At 34.0% G+C, this 17,323-nt stretch overlaps 1 protein-coding gene across 1 annotated transcript; it reads right to left on the bottom strand.

The window, feature by feature from the left end:
- Nucleotides 1-1,126: 1,126 nt before the first annotated feature.
- Nucleotides 1,127-4,165, bottom strand: LOC139891235 (heat shock cognate protein 80). The gene is made up of 3 exons (XM_071874184.1): nucleotides 3,997-4,165; nucleotides 3,205-3,346; nucleotides 1,127-3,107 (listed from the first exon to the last, which is right to left on the bottom strand). Exons 1-3 carry the CDS (start codon nucleotides 4,117-4,119, stop codon nucleotides 1,273-1,275), a joined length of 2,100 nt encoding a protein of 699 aa, XP_071730285.1. The 5' UTR covers nucleotides 4,120-4,165; the 3' UTR covers nucleotides 1,127-1,272.
- Nucleotides 4,166-17,323: the final 13,158 nt, after the last annotated feature.

Genomic DNA, 17,323 nt, shown 5'->3' with positions numbered 1-17,323 from the left:
CCTCAATTCGATTATCATTAGTTACACTTGCAGGGTGTAAGCGAGAATTTATATTGTGTGGCCATACGGGTTTAACAAACCCTCATTCGGACGGTTCGCTACCGTTATGCGGATGAAATATATTTTTGTGTTTTAGTGTGGGTTCTAGCACTGTGTGATGGGGTAACGTGGGTTAAGTTTTGATAATTGAGTGCTCGCGTATAACAACACTTTTGGAATGCAAATGATTTGGATAATCTACGTTATGGAAATACAAAATCTTGTGGTTCAAAAACAACGTTTAATACTTACTAAACCTATGATTTCACCAACGTTTTCGTTGACAGATTCTTCTATGTTTTCTCAGGTTTTGAATGCTTAGTGATACATGCTTCCGCACTCTTTTGATACTTGCTTGGATGTCGAGTATACATGCATTTTGGAGCATCTTTTGAACTTATTTAAACTGTGTCGCATAGTTTTCATTTGTACTTATAACGTTGTAACTTAACTTGTGGTCAATTATCTTTGTAAACTTTGAAACAATCTTTACACTTGAATGGATGCGACATATTTTTGGTCAAACGTCTGTTTTAAAGACTTATGACCAGGTAATGGGACCTACGTAGTCGACGCCGTCACTTGACGATTTGTCGGGGTCGCTACATATCTAATGATATAAAGATAAAGTTTAAATTTGTTCGAAAATTTCCGGGTCGTCACAAACGTCGTGCATGCGACTTTGAAGGTTGAGACGCCGAACCGACGCCGAGTCGGTATCGGCCGACCGTCGGTTGGGACGATTTCGGATTCCGACGCCGGAATTGCTAGTGCCACACCGGGTGCTCTTATAAAGAATCGAAGGGCCTAAAATAACTTTCACGTGCCTATGTTTCTGGAACCAGTAGATTGATTTCGCATGCCTATGTTTAGTGATAGATTGATTTCCAATGAAGTTGGGTAAATTGTATTTGTACATCCGACCCTTGTATCATATCGTGAATATCATGAAGTAAACACAAAAAATCAAGAAAACTACATCACCTTTCTGTCAGAGTAGATTTGGCATCAAAAAGAGATGATAATGATAAGAGAGTAAAAATGACGATTCAATAAACCAAAATTAAAACTCAATACGTTTAATCCAATAACAGAACCTACTCATGACATAATCCCCTAAGGAGGAGGAAGATAAAAAAGAAGTACCAATAACCAAATTCATGTTCACCAAAGTAAATGACAGATCAAAAAAAAAAAAAAAAAAAAAAAAAAAAAAAAACGACAGGTAAAAGCTTAGTCAACTTCCTCCATCTTGCTCTCTGCATCAGCATCACCTTCTTCCTCAAGTGCAGGCATGTCAACATCACCATCACCAGCATCTTCATCAATGCTCAAACCAAGCTTCAACATCCTATGAATACGGTTACCAAACGTGTTAGGATCATCAAGACTAAACCCAGAAGTGAGCAATGCAGTCTCAAACAGCAACATCACCAAATCTTTCACCGATTTATCGTTCTTATCAGCATCCGCCCTCTTCCTCAACTCCTCCATAATCGGGTTCTCTGGATTAATTTCCATAGTCTTCTTACTCGACATGTAACCAGCCATGCTCGAATCCCTTAAAGCTTGCGCTTTCATAATCCTTTCCATGTTTGCAGTCCAACCGTATTCACCAGTAACCAAACAGCAAGGAGAGTCCACAACCCGGTCTGAAACGATCACCTTCTCCACCTTATCACCCAAAACATCCTTAATCACCTTACACAGACCCTCAAACTTTTCCTTTAAAGCTTCCTTCTTTTTCTTCTCATCTTCACTTTCATCAAGCTTCAAACCTTCTTTAGTTGCAGAAACCAATTTCTTACCCTCGAACTCCTTGAGCTGACCAACTGCATACTCGTCAATAGCATCCACCATGTACAGCACCTCGTACCCCCTTTTCTTCAGTTTCTCCAAAAACGGAGAGTTCTCAACAGCTTTCTTGCTTTCACCAGTTATGTAATAAATGTCACTCTGGTTCTCCTTCATCCTCGTTACGTAATCCTTCAAGCTAGTCATCTCGTCTCCACTTTTTGTAGAATGGTAACGAAGCAACTCAGCTAGCTTCGTCTTGTTCTGCGAATCTTCATGGATACCCAGCTTTAGATTCTTGGAAAAAGCTTCATAAAACTTGTTATAATCTTCCTTGTTTTCAGCAATTTCTTGAAACAACTCGATGCACTTCTTGACCAAATTCTTTCTAATCACCTTCAAAATCTTGTTTTGTTGCAACATTTCACGAGAGATGTTAAGAGGAAGATCTTCAGAATCCACAATACCCTTTACAAAGCTCAAGTATTCGGGAATGAGTTCTTCACAGTTATCCATGATAAAGACACGACGAACGTACAACTTGATGTTGTTCGGCTTCTTCTTGGTGTCAAAGAGATCGAACGGTGCTCGTTTGGGAACAAAAAGAATGGCCTTGAATTCCAACTGACCCTCGACCGAAAAATGTTTTACGCTCAAATGATCCTCCCAATCGTTAGTTAAACTCTTGTAAAAAGCAGCGTACTCTTCCTTAGTAATCTCTTCAGGTTTCCTCATCCAAATCGGCTTCTGCTTGTTGACCAACGACCACTCGTGAGACACTTCCTTGATCTTCTTCTTTTTCTTCCCTTCCTTCTCCTTTTCTTCATCAACTTCCTCAACTTTACCTTCCTCTTCTTTCTTCTCTTCTTCGTCTTCATCATCAGAAATTTCCTTTTCGGTCGTCTTCTCGACCCATAACGATATCGGGTAACTAATGAACTCAGAATGCTTCTTGATCAGATCTTTGAGCCTGCGCTCTTCGAGGTATTCAAGCTGGTCCTCCTTTAAGTAAAGTGTCATCTTAGTACCTCTGCCTAGGGTTTCACCAGATGTGTCCCTGGTAACTGTGAACGACCCGCCAGCTTGAGACTCCCAAACATACTGTTCATCATCATTATGTTTAGTTGTTACCACAACTTTGTCAGCAACCAAATAAGCAGAGTAGAAACCAACACCAAACTGTCCAATCATGCTAACATCTGCACCAGCTGCTATAGCTTCCATGAACTCTTTGGTGCCAGATCTTGCAATAGTACCCAAATTGTTCACCAAATCTGAACATAATATAATATACAAGGTCACAACATCTTCGATTGAAAGCACATTAATAGAAAAGTGAAAACAGTACAAAATACAGTAATATTTACTCACCAGCCTTTGTCATCCCAACCCCACTGTCAACGATGGTCAACGTGTTGTTCGTCTTGTCAGGGATGATATGAATAAAAAGCTCGGGTTGCGCATCTAGCTTACTCTTGTCAGTCAAGCTCTCAAATCGAATTTTGTCCAGAGCCTAAAAAGAGTATACATATTATCATTTAGTAAAGTTTTGATATACAGACAGACTATCACTATAGCAGTTCTAGAAATCTATAATCACAATGTGATACATACTCTTATTCAACAATGGCACACGACTCATTGGGGATTTAACAGCTCAAAATATCTGCACTACTCATAGGTAATTTTATTCTATATTTTATTATTTATTTTGGCGATCTAACAAGTTGTGTGATCAATGTAATATTATTTGTTAATTTGTAATATGAGCAAACGTGATCTGATCAGAACCCTAATTGCTAGATCACCTAATTGAGACTAAACAAATTTACATCCATTACCTATAGACTAGTATAAACATTATTATTATTTAATCAATTATGAGAATAAAAATAAAAAAAATTCAATGGTTAATTTTAATTATAATTATGTTATTCTAATTCTAACACTATTCATCTAGATCATAGCATGATAAGGATGCTTGATTCAACAATCAGCGAATCAATAATTCATAAATCAAACACACACAAAAGCAGAGTTTTATCATCTAAACTGTGAATCAAGTAATACATGTATAGGTATAATTTGACACATTCACAACCTTGATAACTGTATATCTATGCCAAATCATAATTTGATAAGAAAAAGTATACGAAGACTTACATCGGATGAATTACTAATAAGCTCACGAAGAAAAATCTCCTTGTTACTGTAGAATGTGTTGATGATGAGACTCAGCAACTGGTTGATTTCAGCTTGAAACGCAAACGTCTCGGTGTCCGCCATTGATTGATTCGCACGAGAGATTGAATATTTTACGTGAATTTGAACGAGTGAGTTTTTAATTTGATTTAAGAATCAGAATGAATGAATGAATGCGTGTGAATAATGAGGGGTTTTTGCTTTTCAAAAAAGAAATAATGGGGAGTTTATAAAAGAGATGGTAGGGTTTCTAGATCCTTCTATAAAGGAAGGAGACTCGTTTATGCTTTGTACCCTCCTTAAGGAAGAATCGGGAGGAATTGAAAAGATACATGCATAAAATATAGTAATTTTGATGTTGAGCAACGATTTTATTTTTTTATTAGTTAATTACGTAAATTAATAGTAAAATGATCCGTGAAATCAGGGACGGAGCTTGAAACAAAACACGAGGGTGGCCGGCTATTATATATATATATATATATATATATATATATATATATATATGTATATATATATATATATATATATATATAAGGTTAAAATTCATAAAATAGAAAAATGCGCTACAAATCAGTACATACATAATTATTTTGGTTATTTTAATTAAACATGTAGTTAACCAGTATATTAATTCAAAGTATAAAACTATAAACGAAGTAATATAAAGAATATAATTCAAAGCATAACCATTCAAAATTAAATATTAAATTCATTTATAACCAAAGTTTTAAACTTAAATTAATTAATAAAAGAATAAAGTAATTAGAGACTATAACTGAATTCAAAGTAGAAACAAACATATCAAGTATAACAAATGTAGATTGTATAGTAGTTATTAAATTTAAGAGTACATGAGCAGGAAAGTGAAATTATAAATAACTAAAACCCTCTGAGTAAGGAATGAGATGGTCCAACTATATACTTTTTCATATTCAGCACATATAAATTATAAAATTGCTATATAGGACAAAATTATGTGGGGTGGCCGGGGGCCTCCCTTGCCCCTATCATCCTCCGTCCCTGCGTGGAACTACATACTTGTTTAAATGAAACAATTTAATGATATGTTTTAGGTATTAAGGGAACGTAAATGTTAAAGTCATTTAGTTTAATGATCCGTGTAAATTAAAATATAAATTTAGAATTGATTTCCTTTTATATAGCTTTTATACATTATCGTACTCAATTCAAAATAATTAATTAAAATAATTGAAAATGATTCAATTTTAATAATTAAAATAACTATTAATAAGATTTAGTAATAATAATTAATTAATAAGATATAATTTTAATTCAAATTTATTTAGATTAATGACATCACTCACCATGCTTATATTTTTTTCTTTTATTTTTTGATTTTTCTTTAACAAAGAAATTACCCTAATAATGACATCATCATTATAGGATTTTAATAGAAACTATAGATTAATTACGGAGTAACAGATAGGGGTGGTAATGTGCACTAAATCCAGATCCGGTGGATATCCATATGATTTACCGATTTATAATGAATATGAATGATATAAATGAATATAAATACATATATGAATGAATCTAAATTAATATAAATACAAATATGGATGAAAAAAATTGATCCATAGATATATTCATATACACCTGAAATACAATTATAAATACATAAATATAAATATATTCAACACATTTACTATTATAAATGCATATACAACTACACATATTTTTCTTGAAATTATATAATGACTTAACCATAAAATATTACAATAAAATATATATGTATAATCAAATAAACATATAAACTACACATTTAATTTGTCATAGTCTAAGTCTATTTTCAATAGTAAGTTTAACAAATAATATTATATCTTTGACAGATATTACACGTTCTTATGAATAGATTTTAAATATGTCACATTATATAAATTTTTGTTATAGTACTTTTTTATTTTGATCACATATTAGGAAATATTATAACATTTTTTGAATATCAAATGAATATACATTAACGCGTTTAATACATTAAATATGGATATGGATACGACCTTACCCGATTCATATCTGATCCATTGTCATCCCTAGTAACGAATACAGAAATTTGCTAAAAATTTGAGACATGAAAATATGGTAAGACATAATTAATGAGATAGTCCCTATAATTTGTACTAAATTTCTGAATAGTCCTTAAAGTTTATCAATCTAGTTCTCGTAATTTGTAAAAGTTGATGATAGTCTTTTTGACTTAGACTGCTAATATAGGGGCACACGGTTGAACGTGGTTGGCAACGTGGTTCAACAGTGCAGATATTAGCGGCCGCCGCTGAGCCCGCCGTTGGGTGGCTGTGGTGCAAGATGCCAACGTTTGACAGATTCAAAGACGTGGAACGGTTGAATTTGTTTGAAAGAAAAAATGAAAAAAATTGATTATATTCGTTTGAAACTAACCGTTGTCGTTTTTTCTTCTTTAATTACAATATATTTCCTATATATACTACTACCCTTTTCATACATTCTATACTTCAAACTACCACTCAAATAATTTTTAAAAACTAGAAAGTTCGAGAGTAGATCACGACGATGAAACTTACGAAGAAGCTCTAGCAATTGTAAATGCATATAATCCACTTCAAGCTACCCACATGTATACCTGTTTACCCGTATACACGTACTTCAGTTAAAGTGCACAATTTGTAAACCCCAGGGTCGTGGGCACCAGCGGGTTACGGGTACGGGAAAAAAATTTACCCGTTGGCGGGTAAACGGGGACCGGCGAGTAAAATAAATTCTTGGCGGGCGGGACGCGGGTACTATGGACCTGTGCCCGTCACCCGCGGGTGCCAACTCTAATTCACCCCAATTGAACAAACAAAATTTATAAAGACATACACTATAAAAGTTTGATTGATATACCTATTTCTTTGTGTATATATATATATATATATATATATATATATATATATATATATATATATATATATATATATATATATATATATATAGTAGAGGGATCAAATGAGAACTTTTTGTGTGAGAATCCTGAGAACTCAAAAATACACTGAAATTCGAGCAAAAATGGGACACGCGCGAACAAAAAAAGAGCAATTCGAGCAAAAAATGGGACAAGGGCGAACAATAAAGTGATATTCGAACAAAAAAAAAGGCGGGCGAACAATTTTTGTCTTCTACATTTTGACAGTCGAACAAAAAAATGTAGAACACGCGGGTAGTCTAACAAAAATGCTGATATTCGAACAAAAATGTGTTCTACATTTTGAAATTTGTTCGACTATGAATTTTTTGTTCGTCCGTGTTTTTGATTTTTGCTCGAATTTCTTTTTTTTGCTCGCCCGTGCACCTTTTTTGCACGAATTTCAGTGTATTTGGAGTATTTTTGGAGTTCCTAGAGTTCTCACACTAAAATCATTGGATCTTCTCCCTATATATATATATATATATATATATATATATATATATATATATATATATATATATATAATTAGTTTTGCCCGACCTCATCTTTCCCATCATAAGTTATGTCAAGACAGTGTAGGATAGCTTTTGCATTTGGTTTTCTTTTAATCATTTTAAATACATGATTAGGTAAAGTTTTAACTATCATAGTTTTGATTTTTGGTTCAAATCCAACACGACACTTGTCTTCATCCTGCCATCTAGATGGAGGAAGAATGACCTCTCTTGCTTCAATGGTGTCCATGGGAACATATAGGCAATTATTTGCAATGCCATACATGAGTTAGTCAATTGACTCGAGGTGAAACATGAATCTATCTCTTTAAGTTTCATATCCATCTCAAACTTGGTTGGTTAACTTGTAGAACCTTTATCGAGATATGATGAGTTGTTGTAAGCGGCCACTAGAGAATTCAGATCCAAGATATCAAATTATCAATATTGATGCTCTGATACAAGTTGTGGTCCCGATTTAACAACAGGAAGTTTGTAGAAAGGGAGAAGTGAATACAATTCTTTTTGTTAATTAATCTTTTATTGAAATAATCTCAAAGAATCACAGTTATCCTTTGGCGAAATAGATAACCGGCTTATACAGATTACACCTAGATAGCTTTCGAATGAATGAAGCTTATACAAGGTATGGACTCTATCGTTTTAATACCCACAACACTAATTGATATAATAACGGTTTCAACTATTAATAGAAGTCCTAATAACAGTATAATAGATCTATTGTCCACTAAAACAAATGATGTTTGTACTTAGTCGACAACTATGTCAGGAAGCACGTGACTCCCTTTCCTCTTTGGTAGCTATTTGCAAAAACACCCTAAAAGTGTTTGGACATCTGCATTCCTTTGTTGTCTTGTAAGGCCACTTGTCAGCCACTGACGCGTGTCATGTTCTGTTCAACTTCGTCTTCAATGTCAGTTGAATAGTATCCTTGATGTAGACAACACATGAAGCGATTATGCTTGTAATGGAGCATAATTTGACTAAGTGTTGTGCGCTGCTCCAGAATGTGCTGGTTCTTCTCATATTGGTTGTTCATCAGATCTTCTTGTTGGTTTAGCATACATCCTATGCTGGTCGTGAAGTACCTTTGAAACTTTAACTATCTTGTGCTGATAGTGAAGGCAGCATCCTAACTCACTCATACGCAAAATTCATTGTTGTTTCTATACATAAAAATAAATAACTAAACTTATGCTAGCCTACACATTACAACTACTGTTTATAATCATGTTTTGTCATAATTAAATCCTTAATTATGTAGGGGACTCAACAAGGTCAATATTTTAACTTTTTTTTGTTTTTGTCGTATGAAATTTGTGGTCAAACGCATTGAAGTCTACGTGGCTAATTATGTAGTATTATAACAAGTTAGTGCAGAATTATGTACGTCCTATGATGTTATTTGAAAGCGAATTATTGCGTCGAACTTTTATAGTTGACAATTTGAAGTATGTAAGTAGTGTTGCAAGTCTGAAGATTTGATCCAGAAGTTTGTATGCATTACTTTTGTTGAGGTCCATATTTTGGTAGTGATTATAGTCAAGCAGGTCATGTGTTGTTTTAGGTAAACAACAGAATTTTGGTGCAGGATTAGTGCGCTCCGCGCACTGGTTAATGTGTGCGCCGCGCACCTCAATTTTGGGGATTTTTTGTCCAGCTTGTAGTGCTTCGTGCACTAGAGTGTGCTTCGCGCACCAGAGTGTGCTCCGCGCAGGTACACGTGCGTACCGTGCACCAATAAAAGTAAAAAAAATGAATTTTGGGCATTTCAAAGTTTACATATTTCAATTAAATAAAAAAATAAAATCGTTGCTCATCATCAACATTACCATACGACATAATTACTGAGATAGCCCATGTGATTTGTGGTAAATTGCTGAAATAGTTCTTAGGGTATGTTTTGATCGAGATAGTCCTCGTGATTTGAAAAAGTTGTTGAAATAGTCCTTTTTATTGACGGTCATTAAATAAATTCGTCAAAGTGAGTTATGTGCTATAAATGTATGGATAAATTTATCTTTTACTGTATTATTCTCAATTAACACTGTTTTATTTAACCTATTTTCATATGTTATGAATTTCAAAAAACAAACATGTTCACGTTTTCATTTCAAGTTCACAAACAAGAATAAAGCCTCACGTTAAATCCATAGTCAAATCAAATTCATATCAAAAAATAACTTTGAGTTATAAAATCAATTGCAACTCTTTATCTCAAATAAATTCAAAGTCTCTAACAAAAACACACAAAATCAATCATGAACGGAGAAACTTTAACAAGTATCCATGAAACCCAGTAAATAAACCATTTTAAACCAGAAGTGAAGCCATAATTTACGGATAAATGTGACATTTCTCGAAAAGTAAATTTCAATATAGAAATTATAGGATGTTAGAATTTATATTAAGGGGATGTTAGCCGCTAATTTATAATTTTTAATACACTATAATTGACATATCTGAAGAGTTAGGGTGGCAAAGCATCCACATGCATCCCCCTGTCTCCGCCTATGTTTTCAACAACAATAGTGGGTGATGCCATCTTTTCAACGGAGTACACTTCTATCGAAAAACATCTCAAATCCCGGTAAAACTCTTCACCACCATCAAATTAAAAAGGAAAACGATTTAAAATCGCAACACAAAATCACAGGTCGTGAGAGTATAACCACCGAAAATCATAGGACCACTGCGCTTATAACTATAGTCGCAACTTGCAACCATAATCGAAAAATCAGATCTAAAAAACAATAGTGGTTGTTGTAATTCAAGGCGAGGAGTTCCAACACCTAAGGGAGGATACTTCGATTTGGTAATGGCGTCGTAGCTATGGAGGCATCAGAGCAATGGTGGCATCGACCTCATATCTGCTAATGGGATTAGAGAAAATGTTTGGGTACGTTTGTTTCTGTAAACGAGGGGTATACTTGAACCTTGGTTTGAAAGTCACAATTTTTAAATGTCAGGGTGTAACAACCCGACTTCTTCCGTTAACTCATTTTAACGCCCGTATTTTTTTTTAAAAAAAAAATAATCTTTCGTCATCTATATTTGTACTTTTCATTAACTAACGTTCTTAACATTCCCGTTATTGGATTATAACATCTTTCGTTTACTCTCGCGTGTTTAAAATAATTCGTTCGGTTAACTCCCGCACCCGACTACAAACTTGAGGGACTAATCTTGTCACTTGGCCAAATTGGGTCAACTAGTCACCACCTCCCACCACTCACCTCTCATTTCTCTCTTATCTCATATTTCTTACTTCCATTTTTCTCTCATTTCTTCAAACAAAGAACCATCATCCAAATTCGAACTAAGAAGCTAGCAACAAAACGAATTGTACTTTTGGAATCCTTGCGTCTTCCACTACAACTTGATACTAATCTCATCTCGTTTGGGTAACTTTCTAAAAATACTAGATTTTTTGTTCTTGATGTTCTTGAATAATAAATGTGTTAGTTAGTGTCTATGACTCAAGTCTAACATGAAAATGTAGTTTGTATGCTCGATCTTGTTATTTGGTGTAACTTGTAGTGACCCGAACTTTTCCATGTTTATATATATTAATTAAGATTGATATTTACATGATTAAATGTTTCCAATATGTTAAGCAATCAAACTTTTTAAGACTTGATTAATTGAAATATGTTTCATATAGACAATTGACCACCCAAGTTGACCGGTGATTCACGAACGTTAAAACTTGTAAAAACTATATGATGACATATATATGGATATATATATAGTTAACATGATACTATGATAAGTAAACATATCATTAAGTATATTAACAATGAACTACATATGTAAAAACAAGACTACTAACTTAATGATTTTTAAACGAGACATATATGTAACGATTATCGTTGTAAAGACATTTAATGTATATATATCATATTAAGAGATATTCATACATGATAATATCATGATAATATAATAATTTAAAATCTCATTTGATATTATAAACATTGGGTTAACAACATTTAACAAGATCGTTAACCTAAAGGTTTCAAAACAACACTTACATGTAATGACTAACGATGACTTAACGACTCAGTTAAAATGTATATACATGTAGTGTTTTAATATGTATTTATACACTTTTGAAAGACTTCAATACACTTATCAAAATACTTCTACTTAACAAAAATGCTTACAATTACATCCTCGTTCAGTTTCATCAACAATTCTACTCGTATGCACCCGTATTCGTACTCGTACAATACACAGCTTTTAGATGTATGTACTATTGGTATATACACTCCAATGATCAGCTCTTAGCAGCCCATGTGAGTCACCTAACACATGTGGGAACCATCATTTGACAACTAGCATGAAATATCTCATAAAATCACAAAAATATGAGTAATCATTCATGACTTATTTACATGAAAACAAAATTACATATCCTTTATATCTAATCCATACACCAACGACCAAAAACACCTACAAACACTTTCATTCTTCAATTTTCTTCATCTAATTGATCTCTCTCAAGTTCTATCTTCAAGTTCTAAGTGTTCTTCATAAATTCTACAAGTTCTAGTTACATAAAATCAAGAATACTTTCAAGTTTGCTAGCTCACTTCCAATCTTGTAAGGTGATCATCCAACCTCAAGAAATCTTTGTTTCTTACAGTAGGTTATCATTCTAATACAAGGTAATAATCATATTCAAACTTTGGTTCAATTTCTATAACTATAACAATCTTATTTCAAGTGATGATCTTACTTGAACTTGTTTTCGTGTCATGATTCTGCTTCAAGAACTTCGAGTCATCCAAGGATCCGTTGAAGCTAGATCCATTTTTCTCTTTTCCAATAAGTTTATCCAAGGAACTTAAGGTAGTAATGATGTTCATAGCATCATTCGATTCATACATATAAAGCTATCTTATTCGAAGGTTTAAACTTGTAATCACTAGAACATAGTTTAGTTAATTCTAAACTTGTTCACAAATAAAAGTTAATCCTTCTAACTTAACTTTTAAAATCAACTAAACACATGTTCTATATCTATATGATATGCTAACTTAATGATTTAAAACCTGGAAACACGAAAAACATCGTAAAACCGGATTTACGCCATCGTAGTAACACCGCGGGCAGTTTTGGGTTAGTTAATTAAAAACTATGATAAACTTTAATTTAAAAGTTGTTATTCTGAGAAAATGGTTTTTATTATGAACATGAAACTATATCCAAAAATTATGGTTAAACTCAAAGTGGAAGTATGTTTTCTAAAATGGTCATCTAGACGTCATTCTTTCGACTGAAATGACTACCTTTACAAAAACGACTTGTAACTTATTTTTTCGACTATAAACCTATACTTTTTCTGTTTAGATTCATAAAATAGAGTTCAATATGAAACCATATCAATTTGATTCACTCAAAACGGATTTAAAATGAAGAAGTTATGGGTAAAACAAGATTGGATAATTTTTCTCATTTTAGCTACGTGAAAATTGGTAACAAATCTATTCCAACCATAACTTAATCAACTTGTATTGTATATTATGTAATCTTGAGATACCATAGACACGTATACAATGTTTCGACCTATCATGTCGACACATCTATATATATTTCGGAACAACCATAGACACTCTATATGTGAATGTTGGAGTTAGCTATACAGGGTTGAGGTTGATTCCAAAATATATATAGTTTGAGTTGTGATCAATACTGAGATACGTATACACTGGGTCGTGGATTGATTCAAGATAATATTTATCGATTTATTTCTGTACATCTAACTGTGGACAACTAGTTGTAGGTTACTAACGAGGACAGCTGACTTAATAAACTTAAAACATCAAAATATATTAAAAGTGTTGTAAATCTATTTTGAACATACTTTGATATATATGTATATAATGTTATAGGTTCGTGAATCAACCAGTGGCCAAGTCTTACTTCCCGACGAAGTAAAAATCTGTGAAAGTGAGTTATAGTCCCACTTTTAAAATCTAATATTTTTGGGATGAGAATACATGCAGGTTTTATAAATGATTTACAAAATAGACACAAGTACGTGAAACAACATTCTATGGTTGAATTATCGAAATCGAATATGCCCCTTTTTATTAAGTCTGGTAATCTAAGAATTAGGGAACAGACACCCTAATTGACGCGAATCCTAAAGATAGATCTATTGGGCCTAACAAACCCCATCCAAAGTACCGGATGCTTTAGTACTTCGAAATTTATATCATATCCGAAGGGTGTCCCGGAATGATGGGGATATTCTTATATATGCATCTTGTTAATGTCGGTTACCAGGTGTTCACCATATGAATGATTTTTATCTCTATGTATGGGATGTGTATTGAAATATGAAATCTTGTGGTCTATTATTATGATTTGATATATATAGGTTAAACCTATAACTCACCAACATTTTTGTTGACGTTTTAAGCATGTTTATTCTCAGGTGATTATTAAGAGCTTCCGATGTCGCATACTTAAATAAGGACGAGATTTGGAGTCCATGCTTGTATGATATTGTGTAAAAACTGCATTCAAGAAACTTATTTTGTTGTAACATATTTGTATTGTAAACTATTATGTAATGGTTGTGTGTAAACAGGATATTTTAGATTATCATTATTTGATAATCTACGTAAAGCTTTTTAAAACCTTTATCTATGAAATAAAGGTTATGGTTTGTTTTAAAAATGAATGCAGTCTTTGAAAAACGTCTCATATAGAGGTCAAAACCTCGCAACGAAATCAATTAATATGGAACGTTTTTAATCAATAAGAACGGGACATTTCAGTTGGTATCAGAGCGTTGGTCTTTGAGAATCAGAATTTTACATTAGTGTGTCTTATCGAGTTTGTTAGGATGCATTAGTGAGTCTGGACTTCGACCGTGTTTACTTGAAAAATGATTGCTTAACAAATTTTGTTGGAAACTATATATTTTTAACATGTGAATATTATGTGATATATTAATCTCTTAACGCGTTTGATATTATGTGATAGATGTCTACCTCTAGAAAAAGTCCCATTGACTCACCTAATAATAATGAAGAGTCAAATGTAAATTGGAATGATTCGTGGACTGATTCACAAGTTCCCGAAGAGGAACCGGAAGAAGAGTCGGAACCGGAAGAAGAATCGGAACCGAAAGAAGAATCGGAACCGGATGAAGAAATAGAACCGGTGGGGGAAATAATAAAACGGTTAAGTAAAATAAAATCCTCAACCAACCGACCAAGGTTAATTATGGTCAATGGTGTTTCCGCCAAGGAAGCAAAATATTGGGAGGATTACCAATTCTCCGATGAATCGGATTCCAACGAGAATTCCGATGATGTTATAGAAATTACCCCAACTGAATTTAAAAAGGCAAAAAAAAATAATAAGGGAAAGGGCATAAAAATAGAGAAATCTAATTCCAACTCCGATGAACTTTATATGTATCGTCAACCCCCGAAGTCCTTAAGTTGTAACAATGACCCGGGAACCTCTAAACCACCAGGTTTTTCTAAACCAATGTCGAAAATGACGGCTCGTATTAGGGGAACATCATATATCCCTAGAAACTTGGCAAAACGAACCAAAACCGAAGAAGAAGAAACAAGCGAGTCGGAATAAGATAGTTGTATTCGTGTGGTGTAATATATGTAATATAGTGTGCTTATGCTTTATGATATATGTAAAAATTGCTTGTATTAATAAGTATTTTTTTTATGAATCTAACTCTTGTCTATTTTACAGTATAAAAACACAAAATGGATAGACAACCCAATATTTTAAGAGACCTACCCGGAGACATGATTGATGAAATCTTGTCTAGAGTCGGTCAGAATTCTTCGGCACAACTATTTAAGGCGAGATTAGTTTGTAAGACATTCGAAGAACGTTCCAAGAATGACTTGGTTTATAAAAGGCTTTCGTTCGAAAGATGGGGGATATCACATTGGGAAATCCATAAGTTACGATGTGTTTACTTTGACGCATATATTGCAGGGAACCCAAATGCTATTTTACGCAATGGGTTAAGAAATTATTTTGACTCAATATATCCGAATATTGGACTTCGTGATTTAGAAAAAGCAGCTAACATGCAACATAAAGAAGCATGTTATGCTTACGGATTAGTAATGTTCGCTTCTCACCAAAGTGAGAACAAGAACATCGGGCTACAACTATTAAACAAAACATTTCCACAAGTGACGGAGTCGGTAATTGGGGTAAGAAATGAGGTTTTTAGATTGTTACGGGACTGTTGGACATTACGTAACCCTCGTCCCTTTGACGACGTTACAACACGCTGTCTTATCAACGGCCATAACGGTTATGTTCCACAAGACCAAGGATGGGAAGTAATCCTAGTAAAACCAGAATGCATGACTTGTTTCTGGACGTATGAATTACGTGTCTTTATTGCCTTTGCTGAACGACTTGTGTACTAGCTAGAATTATCTTCACAACCATCTTGTATCAAATTTATTGTGTGCTATATTTCATGCTCTATGTAAAATAAGCGGTATTGTAAGTTTGTAAAATATTGTGTAAAAGTTTGAACGCGAAATATTATTATAATCAGTTTTTCATATAGAATCGTAGTAGTTGAATTGTATATTAGCTACTAAGTATGAACTTAACGGGTAGGTACTACCCGAATTTAAACTTATAAAACGCTAATATGAAGAAAAAGCTTTTATAAATGAGTTCATATTATGCTACGAAATACTATTAACTACTCTTAATATTCTGTATGATTAACTTGTTCCATTTGACTATTTTGAAGGAAATGGCACCGACTACTCGACACACCGTGAATATGAATGAAGAGGAATTCCGTACTTTTCTAGCTTCAAACATAGTCGCAGTACAGGCTGCGCTACATACCAACATTAACCTTGGATCTAGCAGTACAGGAAATCGTGTAGGATGCACCTACAAAGAATTCACTGCCTGCAAACCTTTAGAATTTGATGGAACCGAAGGACCGATCGGATTGAAACGGTGGACCGAGAAGGTCGAATCGGTGTTTGCCATAAGTAAGTGTACTGAAGAGGACAAAGTGAAGTACGCTACGCATACCTTCACAGGTTCTGCATTAACATGGTGGAATACCTATCTAGAGCAAGTGGGACAAGATGATGCGTACGCACTACCGTGGTCAGCATTCAAGCACTTGATGAACGAGAAGTACCGTCCCAGAACCGAGGTCAATAAGCTCAAGACAGAACTTAGAGGGTTATGAACCCAAGGATTTGATATTACCACGTACGAAAGACGATTCACAGAATTGTGCCTATTGTGTCCGGGAGCGTTCGAAGATGAGGAAGAGAAGATCGACGCGTTTGTGAAAGGATTACCGGAAAGAATCCAAGAAGATATAAGTTCACACGAGCCTGCCTCCATACAACAGGCAGTAGAATGGCTGATAAACTAGTGAACCAGATTGAAGAAAGAATTAAAGAACAGACTGCTGAAGAGGCCAATGTGAAGCAAGTCAAAAGAAAGTGGGAGGAAAACGGTGATAAGAATCACCAATACAACAACAACAGCAATTACAATAATAATCGCAACAACTATCCCAACAATCGCAACATCAATCGCAACTACAACAAACGGCCCAACAACAACAACAACAACAACAGCAACTACAACAATCATCCCAACAACAATAACAACCGCAACAACAACAACAATCAGAAGCAGCTATGCCAAAGGTGTGAAAAGTATCACTCGGGGTTCTGCACCAAATTTTGCAACAAGTGTAAAAGAAATGGTCATAGCGCGGCGAAGTGTGAGGTCTATGGACCAGGGGTTAATAGAACAAAAGGAACAACTGGTG

The sequence above is a fragment of the Rutidosis leptorrhynchoides genome, chromosome 2 (genome assembly GCF_046630445.1).
Source record: "Rutidosis leptorrhynchoides isolate AG116_Rl617_1_P2 chromosome 2, CSIRO_AGI_Rlap_v1, whole genome shotgun sequence".
In the NCBI taxonomy this organism is placed as follows: domain Eukaryota; kingdom Viridiplantae; phylum Streptophyta; class Magnoliopsida; order Asterales; family Asteraceae; genus Rutidosis; species Rutidosis leptorrhynchoides.
This window is presented reverse-complemented; position numbering and strand designations above follow the sequence as displayed.

What these genes read in the sequence shown, in the direction of transcription:
- LOC139891235 (XM_071874184.1), bottom strand. Translation starts at nt 4,119, where the DNA reads ATGGCGGACACCGAGACGTTTGCGTTTCAAGCTGAAATCAACCAGTTG. An exon ending in TTATTAGTAATTCATCCGAT is followed by an intron (nt 3,347 to 3,996) that starts GTAAGTCTTCGT and finishes TACTCTTTTTAG; the next exon opens with GCTCTGGACAAAATTCGATT. An exon ending in GGTTGGGATGACAAAGGCTG is followed by an intron (nt 3,108 to 3,204) that starts GTGAGTAAATAT and finishes TATTATGTTCAG; the next exon opens with ATTTGGTGAACAATTTGGGT.